The 16,455-nt window shown below is 55.6% G+C and overlaps 1 protein-coding gene across 2 annotated transcripts in view; it reads left to right on the top strand.

The window, feature by feature from the left end:
* Window positions 1-16,455, top strand: part of ITGAE (integrin subunit alpha E) — a 50,326-nt gene that overhangs the window by 16,331 nt on the left and 17,540 nt on the right. For both annotated transcript variants that reach the window (XM_064495042.1, XM_031469536.2), the window contains exons 3-20: window positions 149-240; window positions 1,419-1,486; window positions 1,842-1,959; window positions 2,186-2,338; window positions 2,721-2,836; window positions 3,429-3,580; window positions 4,343-4,496; window positions 5,088-5,238; window positions 5,721-5,788; window positions 6,532-6,667; window positions 7,459-7,598; window positions 7,903-8,043; window positions 8,719-8,955; window positions 9,924-10,054; window positions 11,419-11,549; window positions 12,729-12,892; window positions 14,342-14,470; window positions 16,325-16,398. In XM_064495042.1, the coding sequence (XP_064351112.1) occupies window positions 149-240; window positions 1,419-1,486; window positions 1,842-1,959; window positions 2,186-2,338; window positions 2,721-2,836; window positions 3,429-3,580; window positions 4,343-4,496; window positions 5,088-5,238; window positions 5,721-5,788; window positions 6,532-6,667; window positions 7,459-7,598; window positions 7,903-8,043; window positions 8,719-8,955; window positions 9,924-10,054; window positions 11,419-11,549; window positions 12,729-12,892; window positions 14,342-14,470; window positions 16,325-16,398 (2,355 nt within the window). The remainder of the gene's footprint in view (window positions 1-148; window positions 241-1,418; window positions 1,487-1,841; window positions 1,960-2,185; window positions 2,339-2,720; window positions 2,837-3,428; window positions 3,581-4,342; window positions 4,497-5,087; window positions 5,239-5,720; window positions 5,789-6,531; window positions 6,668-7,458; window positions 7,599-7,902; window positions 8,044-8,718; window positions 8,956-9,923; window positions 10,055-11,418; window positions 11,550-12,728; window positions 12,893-14,341; window positions 14,471-16,324; window positions 16,399-16,455) is intronic.

Genomic DNA, 16,455 nt, shown 5'->3' with positions numbered 1-16,455 from the left:
GCCTTTCCAGGTCTGGGCTTCTCTATAGATTTCCAAACAGAGAGCCTGTGGGTCTGTGGGCCTGGAATGGGCAGACTGGGCCTGGGCAGGCAGGGAGGAGAAGAGAATCATTGACCAGATCAACTTTGCTGCCTACCCATCTGCTCAGGCTTCTGGTCACCAGCCCCAGTACCAGCAGGACAGCAGAGCCCCTGCATCGATGTTCCCTTGCCCACGATGAGCTCCATTGCCAACCAGTTGGTAAGTCAGCCCTCACTCCAGGGAATGCTCGAGGACCTCCTTTCTAGGAATCCCACTCATCCAGCCCAACCACTCCAGCCCCAGCCCCATCTAACCCAGTCCCTCCACCCCAGGCCCCACCACCACCACCGACAGCAAGCCTTCCACCCTGATGCCCAGTCCCATCCCTTCCCAACCCTCGTTGCCAACCCACCATTCTGGACCCAGTCCTAACAGCAAAAATGATACCTGAAACGTGTGGAATACTCCATTCTGCTAAGTGCTTCATATACCTTTAACCCTCAAAACCATGCCATTTTACAGAAGAGGAAGCCTTTGGTTTCCAGCATGACTACGGTCACGCATCTGGGCAGCACCAGAGATGCAAACCCAACTCCACCTGATTCCGAAACCCAACCTATCCCAGCTCATCACACCTCAATGCAATCCACCCCTTCCCCTCCCGATCTAACTGTGGCCACCCTAGCATCTAGCAGGGGGCTGCCCTAGATGAGGCACTCAGTCACACTGATCAACAGATGAATGGACCTGGTTCACTCATTGAGCAAACTGTCCCCACCCCACCCAGTCCTACTGAAGGCCCATCTGTGCTGATGGCTGTGTAAGGAGGAGTCCTGGGCTCTGTGAGACCCCAATCTCTGCCTCAGAAGGGGACATGGTCCAGTAGGGTGACTGAGTGATCCTGTGACTCAGAAATGAGTCTCCTGAGGCCCACAGTGGAGAGCGGGGAGCAGGAGGAGCTACATCTCTGCCCCTGGGGGTGTGGGGCAGTAAGAGTCCCCAGAGACAGGACTGTGAGAGAGAAGGGCTCATCGGTTTGTAAAGCTGGTCCTCCCAGCGCCGCACACACCGCCGGCTGGCACTTCTCCACCTGCCTGCCCCAGCAGACCCAGGGCCCCTGGAGGACAAGGAACAGGTCTGTTTCTCTGGGTCCCTGTCACTGTCTACACAGGCCGGGCACAGAGCAGACATCATGGGGCCTATGCTGAATGAGGCACTGGATGAGCCTGGGGGAGAGGCCTGTCCCTGAAGGCCCCCCTATCCAGCTTCTAGAGGCTGCCCAGAGGGGCTACTGGTTCCTCATGGGGCCCTGACCAAGATGGCCCTGTGCCCTCTGACCTTGGCTCCTAGGCTGCTTCACAGCATCCCTCCTCCTTACCTGGGCTTACCTGTTTCAGAGCATGTCCCCATCCCAAAAAGGAGGTACCGGGGAGTGACAGCTGTCCGGAACCAGCATGGTGTTTTGGTGAGTGTGCGTGGCATGGGAGGATGGAGGGCTTCAGGGAGGCTGGTGCTAACCCCTGTGTCGACCCGTTGTGGGTACCAGTCCTGACTGGCATGTTATTCTCGGGGCTGAGCCCAGCTGTCTCCCTGGTGCCAACCCCAGGGCTGATGGTGGTTCTGACGCAGGTCCTCATGTGACCCAGCACACCGGTCCCAGCACTGACTCCTACCCCTGCTGAGGAGTGAGGAAGCTGTTCCTGTGTCCCCTGCCTGGTTGAGGCCCTTGGTTCTAGCATGGGGGTGAGGGGATGGCTGCGACTAGGGGCCCTGGGCTGGGGTGACCCAGGCTTTTCCCTCTCCCTCTCCCCCTCCTCCAGATCTGCATTCAAGTGCCGACCCGGCAGCCCCACAGCCTCAGCTCAGAGTTCACGGGTAACTGCAGCCTGCTGGCTCCTGACCTCCAGCCCCGGGCCCAGGTTTACTTCTCCAACCTTGGTAAGGACTGGACCCTCTCTGGCCTTGGACAGCTCTGAAGAGCTCTCCTTAGGTCTCCAAGAAGAGGCACCAGCCCACGGCAGGTGCAGAGGGACACAGAGGCCCCGAGAGGGCCAGCAGGTCTAGGCCTCTGTGAAGGGAACCAGGGCAGAGCTAAGTGTGGGCTTGCCTGGAGGTGAACAGGAGGCCGTCTGACCCTGGGCTCGTCCATGTGTACTTTTTAAAGAGAGTCTCCTGGATCCCGATGCCCATGTGGATGCTGGAGTCTGCTCCAGGAACAAAGAAGGCAGCACGGAGAACAGAGCCAGGCAGCGCCGGGCTCTGAAGGTGGAGAAGGAGGAGGAAGAGGAGGAGGAGGAGGAGGAGGAGGAGGGAGCAGGTAAGAAGAGGCAGATCTAGCTTGCTCCCAGAAGCTGTCAGAGCTGACCCCTAGGCTGGTGACCTCCAGGGATGAGGGGCCCTAGGTCTGGGAGATGGGGAGCAGTGGCTGGATTCTACAGGCTTGGCCAGTCCCAGCCCTGCCCCACTCTCTCTTACAGGCGGGGAAGCCGAGACCCAGGGAGTGGGAGTGTGAGGAGTGACACACAGCTAGGGCCCCAGCAGCCTCTGACTGTCTCTGCCCCTGAGACAAAGGCTTCCCTCTTGGGAGCATCATCGACGTCCTCCCTGAACTGAGCCCTCAGAGCTTCAGTGGGGTGGGTGCCCTCACTCCTGCCCCGAATGCCACGCCCACTCCTGACCTGCTCCCTGTCTTGGCCCAGGTACCGAGATCGCCATCATCCTGGATGGCTCAGGAAGCATCGATCCCCCAGACTTCCAGAGAGCCAAAGATTTCATCTCCAACATGATGAAGAACGTCTATGAGAAGTGCTTTGAGGTGGGCTTCCCTAAGGGTTGGACTCACACAGCCTCTGGGTGACCCACCGCAGTGAACCCGCCACCCCAAAGCACCCCCCAGTGACCTGCTCATATTCGTGGGTCAGCTATTTGGGCTGGGCTCAGCAGGGTGGTGGTTCTGCTGGAGTTATTCCTGTAGCTGCAGACTTCTGGTTTCTTGCCTGGGGGGCCTAAGGTACCATCACTTGTCTGGGTCCTGTGCCTTCAGCAGCTCAGCCCAACTCTTTCATGGCAGGCACTTTTCAAGCCTCTGATTGGATCACATTGGCTGATGCCCCATTGGCCAAAGCAAGTCACATGGCCTATCCTGGAGCCAGTGTTGGGGAGGGGGACTACACAGGGATGTGGATTCAGGGAGCAGCCTGTTACTCACTGGGAGACATTACCATCACACCTTCCTCGCCCCCTACTGGCTTAGAGATTTCCCTCTGCCTTGGCATCTCCTCTGGCCCAGAGATGAGGAGGAAGGAGTGGATTCTGCACTGCCTTCAGGGGGAGCCATCTAAGGGGTGGAAGTGGCCGTGGGCATGGTGACTCTGCCAACTTCCTCCCCCCTTGGCCCTCCCATCCAGTGCAGCTTTGCCCTGGTGCAGTACGGGGCAGTCATCCAGACGGAGCTTGACCTTCAGGACAGCCAAGACGTGACGGCCTCCCTCGCCAGAGTCCAGAGCATCACTCAAGTGGGCAATGTCACCAAGACTGCCTCTGCCATGCAGCATGTCCTGTGAGTGTGAGGGCAGTGGGGATTACCTGCACACCTGCTGGGTGCCGGCCCATGGCCCTGCCCAGAGGCTCTGAGGCATCCGGACTGGAGAAAGTGGCTGGCCAGAACTGGGAAGAGGAGAAGGTCTTCCTTGGCTGAAAGGGGACTGTGAGGTCCTCTAGTCCAGCCTTGGCTGGTAGATGACACCCTAGGACAGTCCTCCAAAAATTCCTCCAAAGGTTCCTCCCGCAGCGGCAATCGGGCACAGTGCTTATAGGGAGGGGCTCAGTGGCCAGGCTCCCTGGGTTCAACTCCCAGCTCTAGTTGTGAGACCTTGGGCAAGTGCCTAACCTCTCTGTGCTTCAATTTCGTCACTGTTAAAATGAGAATAACGGTAGTACTTGCCTTATAGGATTTTGTAAGGATTAAATGGGTGAAAACTTGGACAGCACCTACAACAGTGCCTGGCACATATGTGCTACATAAATCTCAGCCACTGTTATTAATGTCATTATTATTCCTACACGTGCATGCGAGGAAGAGGCTCGAGTGCTGTCCAGCATCTTTCCACTGGGAGCAGGTGCGGAGCAAGAACATGTGCGTTACAGCCTCACGTCCACCTGCCCTGCTGTGCACCGTAGGGCATCACCATCCCTCTCTGGGCCTTTGCTCCCCTCGGAGGGCTCCTTAATCCTCTCCAATTCTATAACAGCTCAGTAAAATCTCCCCCAGGCTCAGTCGTCCTTTTGGCAAAGTTCTCTCCATTTATTCTCCCCGACTTAGAGACAACATCTTCACCCCAAGCCATGGCTCCAGAAGAAAGGCCTCCAAGGTCATGGTGGTGCTCACCGATGGGGACATATTCGGGGACCCCCTCAACCTCACGACTGTGATCAATTCCCCAAAGATGCAAGGTGTTGAGCGCTTTGCCATTGGGGTAAGAGCCAGGAGCTGGGGGGTGAGGGGGTGGGTACCCTGTGACCTGTACAGCCTGGGGTGGGGAGGAGCCAGGGTTCCTAGAGGGACTTCGGTAAGCAGCTTACCCAAACCCTGCTCTGTTCACACTCACCAAGTTCTCTTCTCTCAGCCCCGCCATGTCCCCTGCTCCCTCCAGCCCCCACCCACCTCTGGGTCTTCCCCCAGTGGGCTCGTTTCCTAACAGTGGACATGGCTCACTGGCCCAGCAGTGATGCGGAGAGTGGTGGACACTCTGGGAGCCACGGGAGGGATAGCAGGAAGATTCCTGGAGGAGATGGTGCTGAGCCGAGTCTTGGAGGACAAACGGGAGTAGCTGACCTAGGGCACAGGGGAGGCGTGAAGGGCACTGCAGGCAGAAGGATCAGGACATTCAGGGGTGAGAAGGAGCCCAGTGTGTTCAGGAAAACCCATGCAGAGTGTGTGTGGAGGAGCACAGGGAGCAGGTAAAGAAGGGAGAAGGTGGAGGACCTCAGCCAGCGGGGGGGCTCAGCGCTCTCCCTGGGCCTGGCGAGCCCTCACACGCTGACCACTGCCCGGGGCGTCTGTGCAGGTGGGAGATGCGTTTAAGAATAACAAGACCTATGAGCAACTGAAGCTGATCGCCTCAGAGACCCCTGAGGCCCACGCCTTCAAGGTGACCAACTACATGGCGCTGGATGGGCTGCTGAGCAAATTGCAGCAGAGCATCATTCGCGTGGAAGGTGAGGCTCCAGGGGCCGCAACCAGCCCGCGGCAGCCCCCTGAGCTTTCAGCGGGAGGCCTGAGACCTGCGCTCCAGCCCCGCCCTGTCCTACCTCCGTGTGGCACTCTGGACAACTCCTGTCACCTCTCTGAGCCTCAGCTGTTCCATCTCTCAAAAGGCAACAGCATCCCCAGCCCTCTTTACCTCCCCCAGATTCCATGAAGCTCTTTCTGGTACAAGGCCGGAGAAAAAGGCTGACTGGGGTGTGGTTCCTGCTCCCAGGAGCTCACAGATGAGGAGACCAAGGCCCAAAAGGGCGAGTGGGGGATGGGGGCTGCCCAGCCTGCAGTGTCAGGACCCAGATCTCTCCTCCAGCCTGGTGCTCAGCCCATTGTGTGGAACATCGCTCCCCTGGGAGCGAGGCCAAGCTGGACCCTTCTCTGACGTGGTTTCTCCCTTCACCTCAGCCCACAGCCGACTAACTGGCTTCTTGGCTTCCAGGCACGGTCGGAGATGCCCCCCACTACCAGCTGGCACAGGTCGGGTTCAGCGCCCAGATCCTGGACGAGGTACGTGGCCGACTCAACACCGGGCAGGCTCCCCACAGAGGAGGGCGCCCCCACCACCCCCAGGAACTCAGGGACCTCTCGCTCTCCCTGCCCTCCTGTGGTGATGCCTCTGAAGGAGCCATTTTAGGACAAAGTTTCCTTGCCCCAAAACTGGACCTTTGAGGTCAATGAAAGTAAGGCCCTACTTATAAACAGGAGGTTGTTTTGTCCTGTGTTCCAGGATTAAGCAGTGTCCCTTAGCATAGACACGGGTTTTGGCCTGGATGGGCTTGCCAACCAAGTTGAGTACTTCTTCCGACCGGAGGCCCTGTCCCCCACTGATGGGGAGACATGTGGGCACAATGAGGACACTGTCCATGTGTGGGGTGGAAGCTGGGCTGGCACATCCCTCACTGCAGGTGGGCCTTGGGCCCCGGCTGGGCGGCCTGTGGAGATGAGCCATGTCTTGCTCAGTCAGACTTTTTTTTTAACACTCAACATCTGGGCCCCGGGTTGGATTTCTGCCCTGGGGGGTCCTTGGTACTGGGGGGACAGCTGCCCTGACAAACTCATGGGTACAAGGCAGGAACCTAGGGTTTGCCATCTCACCATCCTCCTGCACCTCTGGCAGGTGGGACACAGGCATGCTGAACACCTCCCGTCCCCTCTGCAAGGCTCACTGCATTGGCCGGTAGACCCTTGGCCACCGTGGCTGGCCCTGGGTCCCTCCTGCTCACAGGATCACCAACCCTTGTCCCCTGCAGGGACAGGTGCTGCTCGGAGCTGTCGGGGCCTTTGATTGGTCGGGGGGTGTGCTGCTCTATGACACAAATAAATGTCGGGGCCATTTCCTGAACCAGACAGTGGTGGATGCCAAGGCTGCGCAATATGGTTACCTGGGTGAGGGCGGGGCCTGGAGGCTGCCTGGGTGAGGGCGGGGCCTGGAGGCTGCCTGGGTGAGGGCGGGGCCTGGAGGCTGCCTGGGTGAGGGCGGGGCCTGGAGGCTGCCTGGGTGAGGGCGGGGCCTGGAGGCTGCCTGGGTGAGGGCGGGGCCTGGAGGCTGCCTGGGTGAGGGCGGGGCCTGGAGGCTGCCTGGGTGAGGGTGGGGCCTGGAGGCTGCCTGGGTGAGGGCGGGGCCTGGAGGCTGCCTGGGTGAGGGCGGGGACTTGGAGGCTGTCTGGGATACTGAGATTATACCTTAGGCTGCAGTAGGCTTCCTAGTCCAAGAGGGCCCTTGTCGATCACACGGACTAAGGGATGGGCCCTGGTTAGGACCCTGAGGCTTAGAATTAGGCCTGCTCAGAACTGAAGTGCTGGGTGGCCCTGGGTGGCTGCCTAGGGAAGGAGAGAGCCTTGCCGTTAATAATAGTGGTAGGTGAACCTTCATGCCCTCCTCGGTCTTCCTGTGCTGTGTGGGTAATGAACGTGGGCAGTAATTGTAGAGTACATTTTGAGCGAAGCTGTGTGTACGATAATGTGTGTACATCCCATCTGTGTGCTGGGGCCCATGTGTGTCACTGGCCACAGTGGGTAAGTGGGAGCAATCCCTGACGAATTTTTAAAAGGATGAGAAAGACCGTCTCTCCAATTTTGCCTCCCTGCCCAGGCCACTTCGAGGGTCTAGTTGGGAAGGTGGGGGGCTCAAAGGAGTCAGGCGGTGGGGGCTCCCAGTCACAGTCCCCAACCCCCAGGTTACTCGGTGGCTGTGCTGCACAAGCCCTCTGGCCTCGCCTATGTGGCGGGGGCTCCACGGCACAGGCAGAGAGGGGCTGTGTTTGAGCTCCAGGAGGGCAGAGAGACTGACTTCGTGCCAGTGCTGGAGGGCGAGCAGGTATGTGCTGGAGAAGACCCTCCCGACCCCAGTTAATATAGAGGAGGGGTCTGGAGACCCCACAGGGAAAGGGGCGGGCTCCAGGGCACCCATCCTGGGCAGAGCCCCAGTGGAACTCAGCTCCTGCCCCAGCTCTGCGTGTCTCATTGGGGGGGAGGGGCTGTTCACCCCGTCCCCTGTGTTATTCCGGTGAACAGATGAATCTGGTGTGACCCCAATTCGGTGGTCCAGGAAGGGCAAGAACAGGGATCTAGCCTTGCCGAGGGTCTCAGCCCTCCCCATGACTGTTCCTCCTGCAATGTAGATGGGGTCCTATTTTGGCTCTGAGCTGTGCCCTGTGGACATTGACATGGATGGGACCACGGACTTCTTGCTAGTGGCAGCTCCATTCTACCACGTTCAAGGAGAGGAGGGCAGAGTCTACATGTACCGTGTGAACAAGCAGGTGGGAGAGTCTCTGTCCTTGCAGACTTGCTGAGGCTGTGGCCGCTCACCCTGGGGCCAACATGCCGGAGGCTGAGAGCACCCTGGCCCTGCCTTGCACCAGAGGGCGGTGACAGGGAGCTCAGGGTGGATGGTGGCCTGGGTGGGGGCGGGGGGCCACTACTGCTCTCCCTCCCCTCCCCCACTGTCTCGCCTCCCCTACCTCGTCTTCTCATGTTGAGGATGACCACATCCCAAATCGCTGCACAGTTGACACAGCATGTTTTGTCTGTGATCTCATTTGTTTCTCACAGTCACTGTGGGAGGTAGCTGTCCCTCCCATTCTACAGATGAGGAAGCTGAGACTCAGTGACGATGAGACTTGCTTCAGTATATAGAGCAAGTGTGTGGTGGAGCCAAGGCAAGAAGCTGGGCCTCCTGATGGCCAGTCTAGTCCCCCAGTCGTGGGAGTTGGAGGGTGGGACGGCTCTAGCTCCTGAACTGCAAGGCAGGAAGACCCCAGCTTCACCACTCGTGCACTGTGTAACCTTGGGAAGGTCTCTTGCCTTTTCTGAGCCTCAGACTCCCCAACGGAGAATCAGAGTCACCAAGTCCATGAGCACGCCTCCTGGGTTGGCGATGAGGTGGGCACCCTGCAGCCCTGTCCTGAAGGCTGAGCTGCCTCTCTGCTCTACAGGACGGTTCCTTCTCCTTGGAGCACGAGCTGATCGGGCATTCCAGGTTAATATATGCCCGATTTGGCTTTGCCATGGCAACGGTGGGGGATATCAGTCAGGACAAGCTCACAGATGTGGCCATCGGGGCCCCCCTGGAGGACTTTGGAGCAGATGATGGCGCAGGTTTTGGCAGCGTGTACATCTACAATGGACGTTCTACCAACCAGCTGGTTAACCTCTCTACCAGCTGGTCACAGGTGACCACAGGGCTTCTACTCTAAGACTCTGACCTTCCCAGATATGATGGCCTGAGACCCAAGTCAGCTCCAGTCCTAAGTGCCAGGCAGGTCCTAGGGGGCTGGGAGTGCCCGATGAAGGACAGAGTCACTTGGAGATTCTCACCCCAGACCCTTCCAGTTGGGCGAGAGGTCATGGCAATGTCCGTGCACTTTCCTGACCTGCATTTCCCTCCTCCTCTGGCATTCCTGACCATGGACCTGCCTCAGATCCTCTTTCCTCTCTCTCAGTCCCTTCTCTGGCTCCTGTCCCTGACCCCACCCTCCATGCCTCACTCTCAACCCCCAGGGCTCCAGTGCCCACCTCCACGCTACGTCTCTTAAGGGCACTTTCACCCGCTGTGGCTGCCGCTTTTCTGCAAGCTTCAGTCCTGTGTGTCCAGCTGCTTCTGAGCCTCCCACCTGCACGGTGTCCAGCATCTCACTTTCTTGATGCCCAACAGAAAGCACCCTCTCCCCAAGACCTGCTGCTCCTCTGGGCCCCTCCTCTACCCCTCACAGCAGAAACCCTGGGTAACCCCAGACACCCGGCTCAGCCTGTCAGCCTCCCCCATCCAGCCCCTCCTCTCCATCCCCAGCACCCCTTCCCTGGCTCCCGCCTCCTCCGCATCTTCCACCCTGTGTCTTCAGTGGCGTGTCTGAAATTCTGTAGTTCTGAGTAGACACCCCCACTCTGTTCCTTGGTTTCACATCAGGCCTCCTTTCACCCACATCCCCCCTGTTCCCACCACAGTGGCCCCTGGCTGTTTCCTTGGATGACCTTGCTCTTCCCCACCCCTCGCTGTCCTCATTCTCCTGGTCAAACCCCACCCTCCTTCAAGCCTCCATTCAAATGCCTCTTCCCCTGGGACCGAGGCTGATCTGCTGACTGAGTAAAATGGAAGGAAACCCCATTCCCTCTCTGACACCTCGTGTCTCTCCCTCCACAGAGGATCAGAGCCTCAGCAGTGGCCCCAGGACTCCACTACTTCGGCATGTCTGTGGCCGGTGGCTTGGATTTCAGTGGCGACGGCCTTGCTGACATCACCGTGGGCGCTCTGGGCCGGGCAGCTGTGCTCCGGTAGGGTCTGCCCTGCCTCCTGGGCAGCTTCACCAGTTGCCCTGCCCTAAATGTTGTGAGAACACCAGGCACTGATGGGGGGGAACAGGCGCAGTGGTGGAGGGCATCAGCTCTGGGCTCTGCCCATCTAGGCTCGAACCTGAGCCTGCACTTAGAGGGGTGGCCTGGGGTGGGCTACTGATTTCCAAGTCCCAACGGTCTCATCTATAAATGGAGTAACAACGCACCTACCTCACAGACTTACGAGGATTAATGGAGAGAGTCTATGCAATTTAGCACAGTGCTCAGTGATGGCTGCTAGTGTTTTTAATTTCAGAGCCTCTGTGCTCTGTCCCTAGGTGAATTATCAAGTCCCGTGGCTATAAATAAGCTGACAGGGCACCTATCTGCCCTGTGCTCTTGGCTAAGCTCCAGACTTGGCTGTTTACTCAACACCCTTCTTGGCTGTCACTCACGGGCATCACAGAGCTCACACGTCTAAAAATGGCTTCATATTCCCACCCACCCCTCGTTCTCTCCACCCTGCCCCTCCGTCAGCTTCCCATCTCGGCAAAGGGCACCATTTGCTCAGGACAAAAACCCAGGAGTCACCCTTGATTCCTCTTTCCCCTTCCCCTGCCACCCCATCAACAAGTGTGTGTTGGGCTCTGCCTCCAAAATACCTCCTAGCACATGACGTTGTCACCTGGCACCTGGACCACTTTTGTGGCATCCTTCCTGGCTCCCACTCCCTGTGCTCCACTCTCCACACAGCAGCTGGAGAGATCCCTTCCTTCTGCTGCTTACAACCCCTCCGTGGCTCCCACCTAGAGTAAAATCCAAACTCCTGACCATGGCCTGGCCCTGCAGACCCTCCATCCCCCTCTCCTGTTACTGCCCATCTGTCTCACTAATTCTGCTCTGGTTATGCTGACCTTCATGTTCTTCAAACAAACCAAACTCATTCCTACCACAGGCCCTTGGTATTGTCTGTGCTTTCTGCCTGGGATGCAGTTCCCCGAGATCTTCACAGAGTTGACTCTTTCTCGTTAACAGAGCTCAACTTAAATGTCTCCTCATTTGTGAGGCCGTCCCTGACCACCCAGCTGAGTAGCCCCCAGTCTCTATTGCCTTATCCAGTTTTATTTTTATCATTGCATTACCTGGACCTAGGGTTTTCCTGTTTCTTCTTGTTTATTTGCTTATTGTTTGTTTTCCCGCCCGAGCAGGGCTTGTCTCTTTCCCTACTCTATCCTGAAGACTCAGAACAACACTTGGCACATGAGAGAAGTTTTATAAATATTCCTCGAATGAAAGAAAGAGCCAAGCACCAATCCAGAAGGCCTGTGGTCACTTCTCACAGTCCTCTTTGCTGTCCTGTTTAGCTCAAGACCTGTGGTTCCTCTGAAGGTGTCCATGAACTTCACCCCCAACGCACTGCCCATTGGCTTCAGTGGCAGCGTGAATGCATGTTTGTGGTTTGAAATCAGCTCTGAGACCACAGCTGCCAAGTCAGGTAACAGGCAGCCTAGCTGACGCGTCCAGTGTTGCGGTCAGTTCCTGTTGGCTGCAGATGGGGCAGGGAGAGAGGGCTGGGGGGGGGCGGGGGTGTTACGAAATCCTTCTGTTAGACCTTAGCTCCTGTGACCCTAGGTTCTGTTTAATGGGGACTGCCCCAGAAAAAGGTGATCCACTGTTACGTCCACACTCTGAAGGGGTCTGCCTGACCCTGCTGGGAAGACGGGCATTAGACAGATCCCCCTTCTTGGGGGCTGAAGGGTTTGAGTATCTGAAAGAAGACCTAGAAAAAGGCAGGCCTTTCTCCATCTCCATCTGCTGTGCCCATGCGTGCTCGTGGCTGCAGGGCTCCTGAGACATGCCCTTCCTCTTGCTCTCTGATTCTCTCTGATTCACATCTTCCTTCGCTCCTCACCGAGTTTCCCTGGCCCAGTGGGGATTGGATAACCTTCTGAGGCCTGGCCTCTCTTCCTGTCCCCTTACCTGGCCCTGGTTGGGAGACTTTCCAGAAGGCAGAGGGTGGGCATGGCTTTCAAAGCCCAGGTACTTACTGCCAACCGAAGAGGTCCCTCAGCCACAAGGTAACAACCCCAGAGATGTCTCTCTGCTTCCCGCAGGTCAGAAAGCTGTCTCTCAGGTGGGGTGGCGTATGAGGGTCAAATGTGAGGGTCAGACATGGCAGCCCTTTCAGTCCCAGCTGTACAGGCTGACAAGTTCAGGCCCCAGAGTCTGAACAGCAGCTGCTGAGCAGCTGTGTGACACTGGGCAGGTGTCTTTCACTCTCTGGACCCTGCTTTCCGTTCTCAGCGGTGAGGGAGTTGGCCCAGGTGATCTACCAGGTGCTTCCAGCTCAGCTGTCCTCAGGTTTTACTCTGTGGTTTCTCCCTCCATTCCCTGAATTTTTCCTCCTCCTCATTTTCTCCCACAACTCTATCCTCCTCTCCAAACCGTCCTTCCCCTGGGGAAGACTGGCTCAGCCCTGGGGATGTGCTGCTCTGGGTTTGGGGTTGGGGTACCAGGTGCTGAAGACATGAGAAAAATACCTTTGAAATGAGGAAGAAACTCAGGGACGTGCCCGTGTGGGGACACCAGTCAGGAGGGGCTCAAGGGGGCCCTCCATCTGGGGCTTGCCCATCCCATCCCAGCCTCATCAGGAAGATCTGGTCTTCATTCCCAGGCCTCAGAGAGACCGTTCTGAACTTCACGCTGGACCTGGATGTGATGATGCCGCGGAAAAGGCTGCAGTGCTTGGACGAGAGGGCGTGTCGGGGCAGCCTCCAGGACTGGGACGCTGGGCCCCGTCTCTGCAAGCCTTTCCTGCTCATCCCCACAGAGGGACAGGTGGGTGCGGGAGTTTCGAAGAGAGTTCAGAGGTGTCTGTGTGGTTGAGAAAGGAACCGGGTGCATGCAATGAAGCCCCCACACCCGGACACACAAATAGGCAACTAAAATAATCACAGGAGATCAAGAACCACATGATGGCATGGGAGATGGGAGTTATGATACCAGAAAGCCAAATTAAAGAAACCTACTTAGGGGGTTGGGTACAGCTCAAGTGGTAGAGCGCATGCTTAGCACGCACAAGGTCCTGGGTTCAATCTCCAGTGCCTCCTCTAAAAGTAAATAAATAAGTAAACCTAACTACCCCCCCACCAAAAGAAACCTACTGAAATCAACCACTCAGTAAATCTCGGAGCTTCCTTGAAGCTGACTAAAAGGGAAATACTTTTTGTTTGTTTGTTTTGAGCAGGGAGGTAGTTAGGTTTGTTTGTTTATTTTTAATGGAGATACTACAGATTGAAACTAGGACCTCATGCATGCTAAGCACATACTCTACCAGTGAGCTATACCCTCCCCCAGGAAACGCTTCAGTTGCTGACATTCTTCTTGGTAATAAGTTGGAAATAACAGGGCTCCCTCCCTCATGCCACCTACTCTTACGTGGTAATAGGAGTGGGGCACAGGGACTTTATTTATGTGGGTCAGCATCAGAAAAATTGAACGAGGGAAAGTAGAAATAGAAAGACAAAGGCTGTCATTTATAGACATTTACTCCCAACCAAGGTGCCTAGAAACATGGAAAAATATGTATTTGTCAGGACCCAGTGCCTGACAGGACCCAGAATTTTGGACCTAAAAGGATCATTTATTCCAGTAAACTCATAAATTATGCTTCTGACTGCACATCTGTTCCCACATCTGTTCTGATTGTTAATTGGATTCAGGAAGAATTTTTAGCAAGTCTGTGGCTTCCTTACATACAAGTGTAGCTACCTTTTGCACCTGGGAATCATGTTCATCTACTCTCAGGCATTCACAGCTCCTAGCTGGCAGGTCTCAATAAACAAAGAGAATGGCAGATGGCATCCCAGGCCATCTCTTTGCCTTCAGGTTTTATTTCTTTGATATGTGCTCCATGCTGCTTCAAGAAAGATCTTTGTAAACACAGATGAGATCACGACTCTTCCCTTTCGTGGCTCCCTTTTGTCCTCTGAATAAAGTCCAAGCTGGTTTTGAACTCCTGATGGCCAGAATCCCTTTGTGGATGGCAGGAACCATTAGGTGTTATAAGGCCTGAGGCAGATCATGGGAGATTTTCCCAATGCTCTTGGCATCTTGGTTGAGGGAAGTGTCCCTTCAGCCTGGCTTACTGGGAAAAGGCTTGGGGCTCTGGGCTCACCAGTGTCACTGTTTGTTTCCTGTTATGACTATATTCAAGTTAAAAGTTTTCTCCTTGCATCTTCTCCCCCACATCCAACTCCAACCCTGCATTCCTTCGTGACTCTGCAGCTCTGTCAGGAGGACTGCTTCTCCAACATCAGCATCAAGGTCAGCTACCAGCTCCAGACCCCTGAGGGCCGGAGGGACCACCCTCAGCCTGTCCTGGACTTATACACTGAGCCCTCCACCATCTTCCAGGTGACTCAGCTAGGACCAGACTCTCCTGGGAGCATTCCCCCCCAAAACACCTGCTCCCCCAACTTGAGAGAATGTTAAAGTTGGGAGGGTCTTCAGACAGCACTTGGGCCCCTCACTGTACAAATGGGGTTAGAGAGCGATTGAGATGACATTACTTTCCCCAGGGCCTCCCTGATGGGTAACACTGGTCTCCAAACCACCCCAAAGCTAATTCTTTTATGTTCACAAAAAGTGCTTGCGATGTATTTAATGAAGCATATGAATACCCGGCTTGGCAAGGGTCTTTGATAACAGTGTGGTGGGGGATCCTGTGTAGGGACTGGACTGGAGCCCACCTGCCCTGCTCTCTAGAGAGGATGTGCTTTGGTGCACCTGCCTACCCGGTCCTGGCCAGGGGCTTCAGGCTGAGTGGCCCACCAGACCTGCACCCCAGCAGGCAGGTAGTATCACAAGAAACTGTTTTCACAACTGCAGGAAATCAGAGGGGGAAAATAAACAGTCAAATTTTGATTCTATGATATCCCTTTGTAGTTAAAAATATCTTATGGGGAGATCCTTTGAGCTTATGTGATATATCCTATGATATATCCTGTCTAACACCCATTCATGATTTTTATCTTAATCAATGATTACTTGGATGGTTTGGCTAAGAGATTAAAAAAAAAATGGGTGAGGAGAAATGATTTGGTGTTAGGTTAAGCACACAGATGTTTCCAGAGGATGAGCTCAAGCTGGGAGCTTAGGATATTTTAGTCCTGCTCTCTATTTCACTCTAGTGAAAGAGAGCAGGCTGCTTGGCTATACTAAAAACAAAATGAAAAAAAAAAAAAAAACAAACCTGCCCCAAATTGTTGACCCTGTCAGAGAGGGCTCCAAGCTTGGACTTCTGCAAACTGCATCTCCCTTCTCGGAAAGCAGAAGGTTTCCTTTCTAGCTCTCTGGGCACACCCTCTAGCTCCAGGTCATGGAAACGGTCCTTGCACAAAGCTGCTGCCATGGTCCCTGGCTGCCAGGAAGGCAAAGGCAGAGATCCTCCAATTAGGGAGCTGATTGTGTCTCCTTCATAATAAAAATAGACCTAGCTCCTTTAGAAAATTTGATTTTTCAACCTAAGCTGGAACTTTTCAACCTTGACTGGGCCTTTGGTCCCAGGGTGACTTTCTGAATTAGCCTGTTTTGGTGTAGGCAGGATTGCAAAGGGGATATTTAACCTATAGAGACTAGCCATGGGGGCCGAGGGCCTTGACAGTACTGGGTTAGGTCTGTCCCATTTGTGCCCCTGTTGTTCCTGCCTCTGCTTAAAGGGACAAAGGGAGCTTTTCTTCACATGGGTTTTCCTCCCTGAGGTATTCCAAATAGTGAGTTGTGGGGGGAGGTATAGCTTGGTGGTAGAGCGCATGCTTAGCATGCATGAGGTCTTGGGTTCAATTCCCAGTCCGGCCATTAAAAAAAAAAGGAGTGGGGGAGGGTAATTGCTCAGTGGTAGAATTCCCCCCTTCAAAAAAGGCAAAGTGGTGATTTGGGAGTGTTGCTGCTTAATGAGCATGATATGAATGTGACAGTTTCTCCCACCATTTCACCAGGGCCACCCTGTTTTTGACCTTGGTCAGAGGCCTGACGCATGGTGTACCTGTGTTGTAGGACCAAGCATACCCCCATCCCTGACAGATCAAGGAACATCACAGTCACACCTGTCACAGCCACGCGGACACAGCCTCAGGCTGTCAACCTTGCCTGCACTCCTCGGAGTGAGCAGGAGGGACAGGCAGGTCCTAGGGAGAAGCTCAGGAGGCAAGACTGCTGGCGGGGGCGGGGGTCCCTGGGCTGACCCTGCCCCTGTCTGTCTGCTTACAGCTGCCCTATGAGAAGGCCTGCAAGAATAAGCTGTTTTGTGTCGCAGAGTTACAGTTGGCCACCACCGTCTCTCAGTGAGTTGGATCCAGCATCATAATTTTTGCAGTTAACTTCCTCCTGGAGGCTCGTGT

The sequence above is a fragment of the Camelus dromedarius genome, chromosome 16 (genome assembly GCF_036321535.1).
Source record: "Camelus dromedarius isolate mCamDro1 chromosome 16, mCamDro1.pat, whole genome shotgun sequence".
Classification (NCBI taxonomy): Eukaryota; Metazoa; Chordata; class Mammalia; order Artiodactyla; family Camelidae; genus Camelus; species Camelus dromedarius.
The sequence above is the reverse complement of the archived record's forward strand: the minus strand, read 5'-3'. Positions and strand labels throughout refer to the sequence as shown.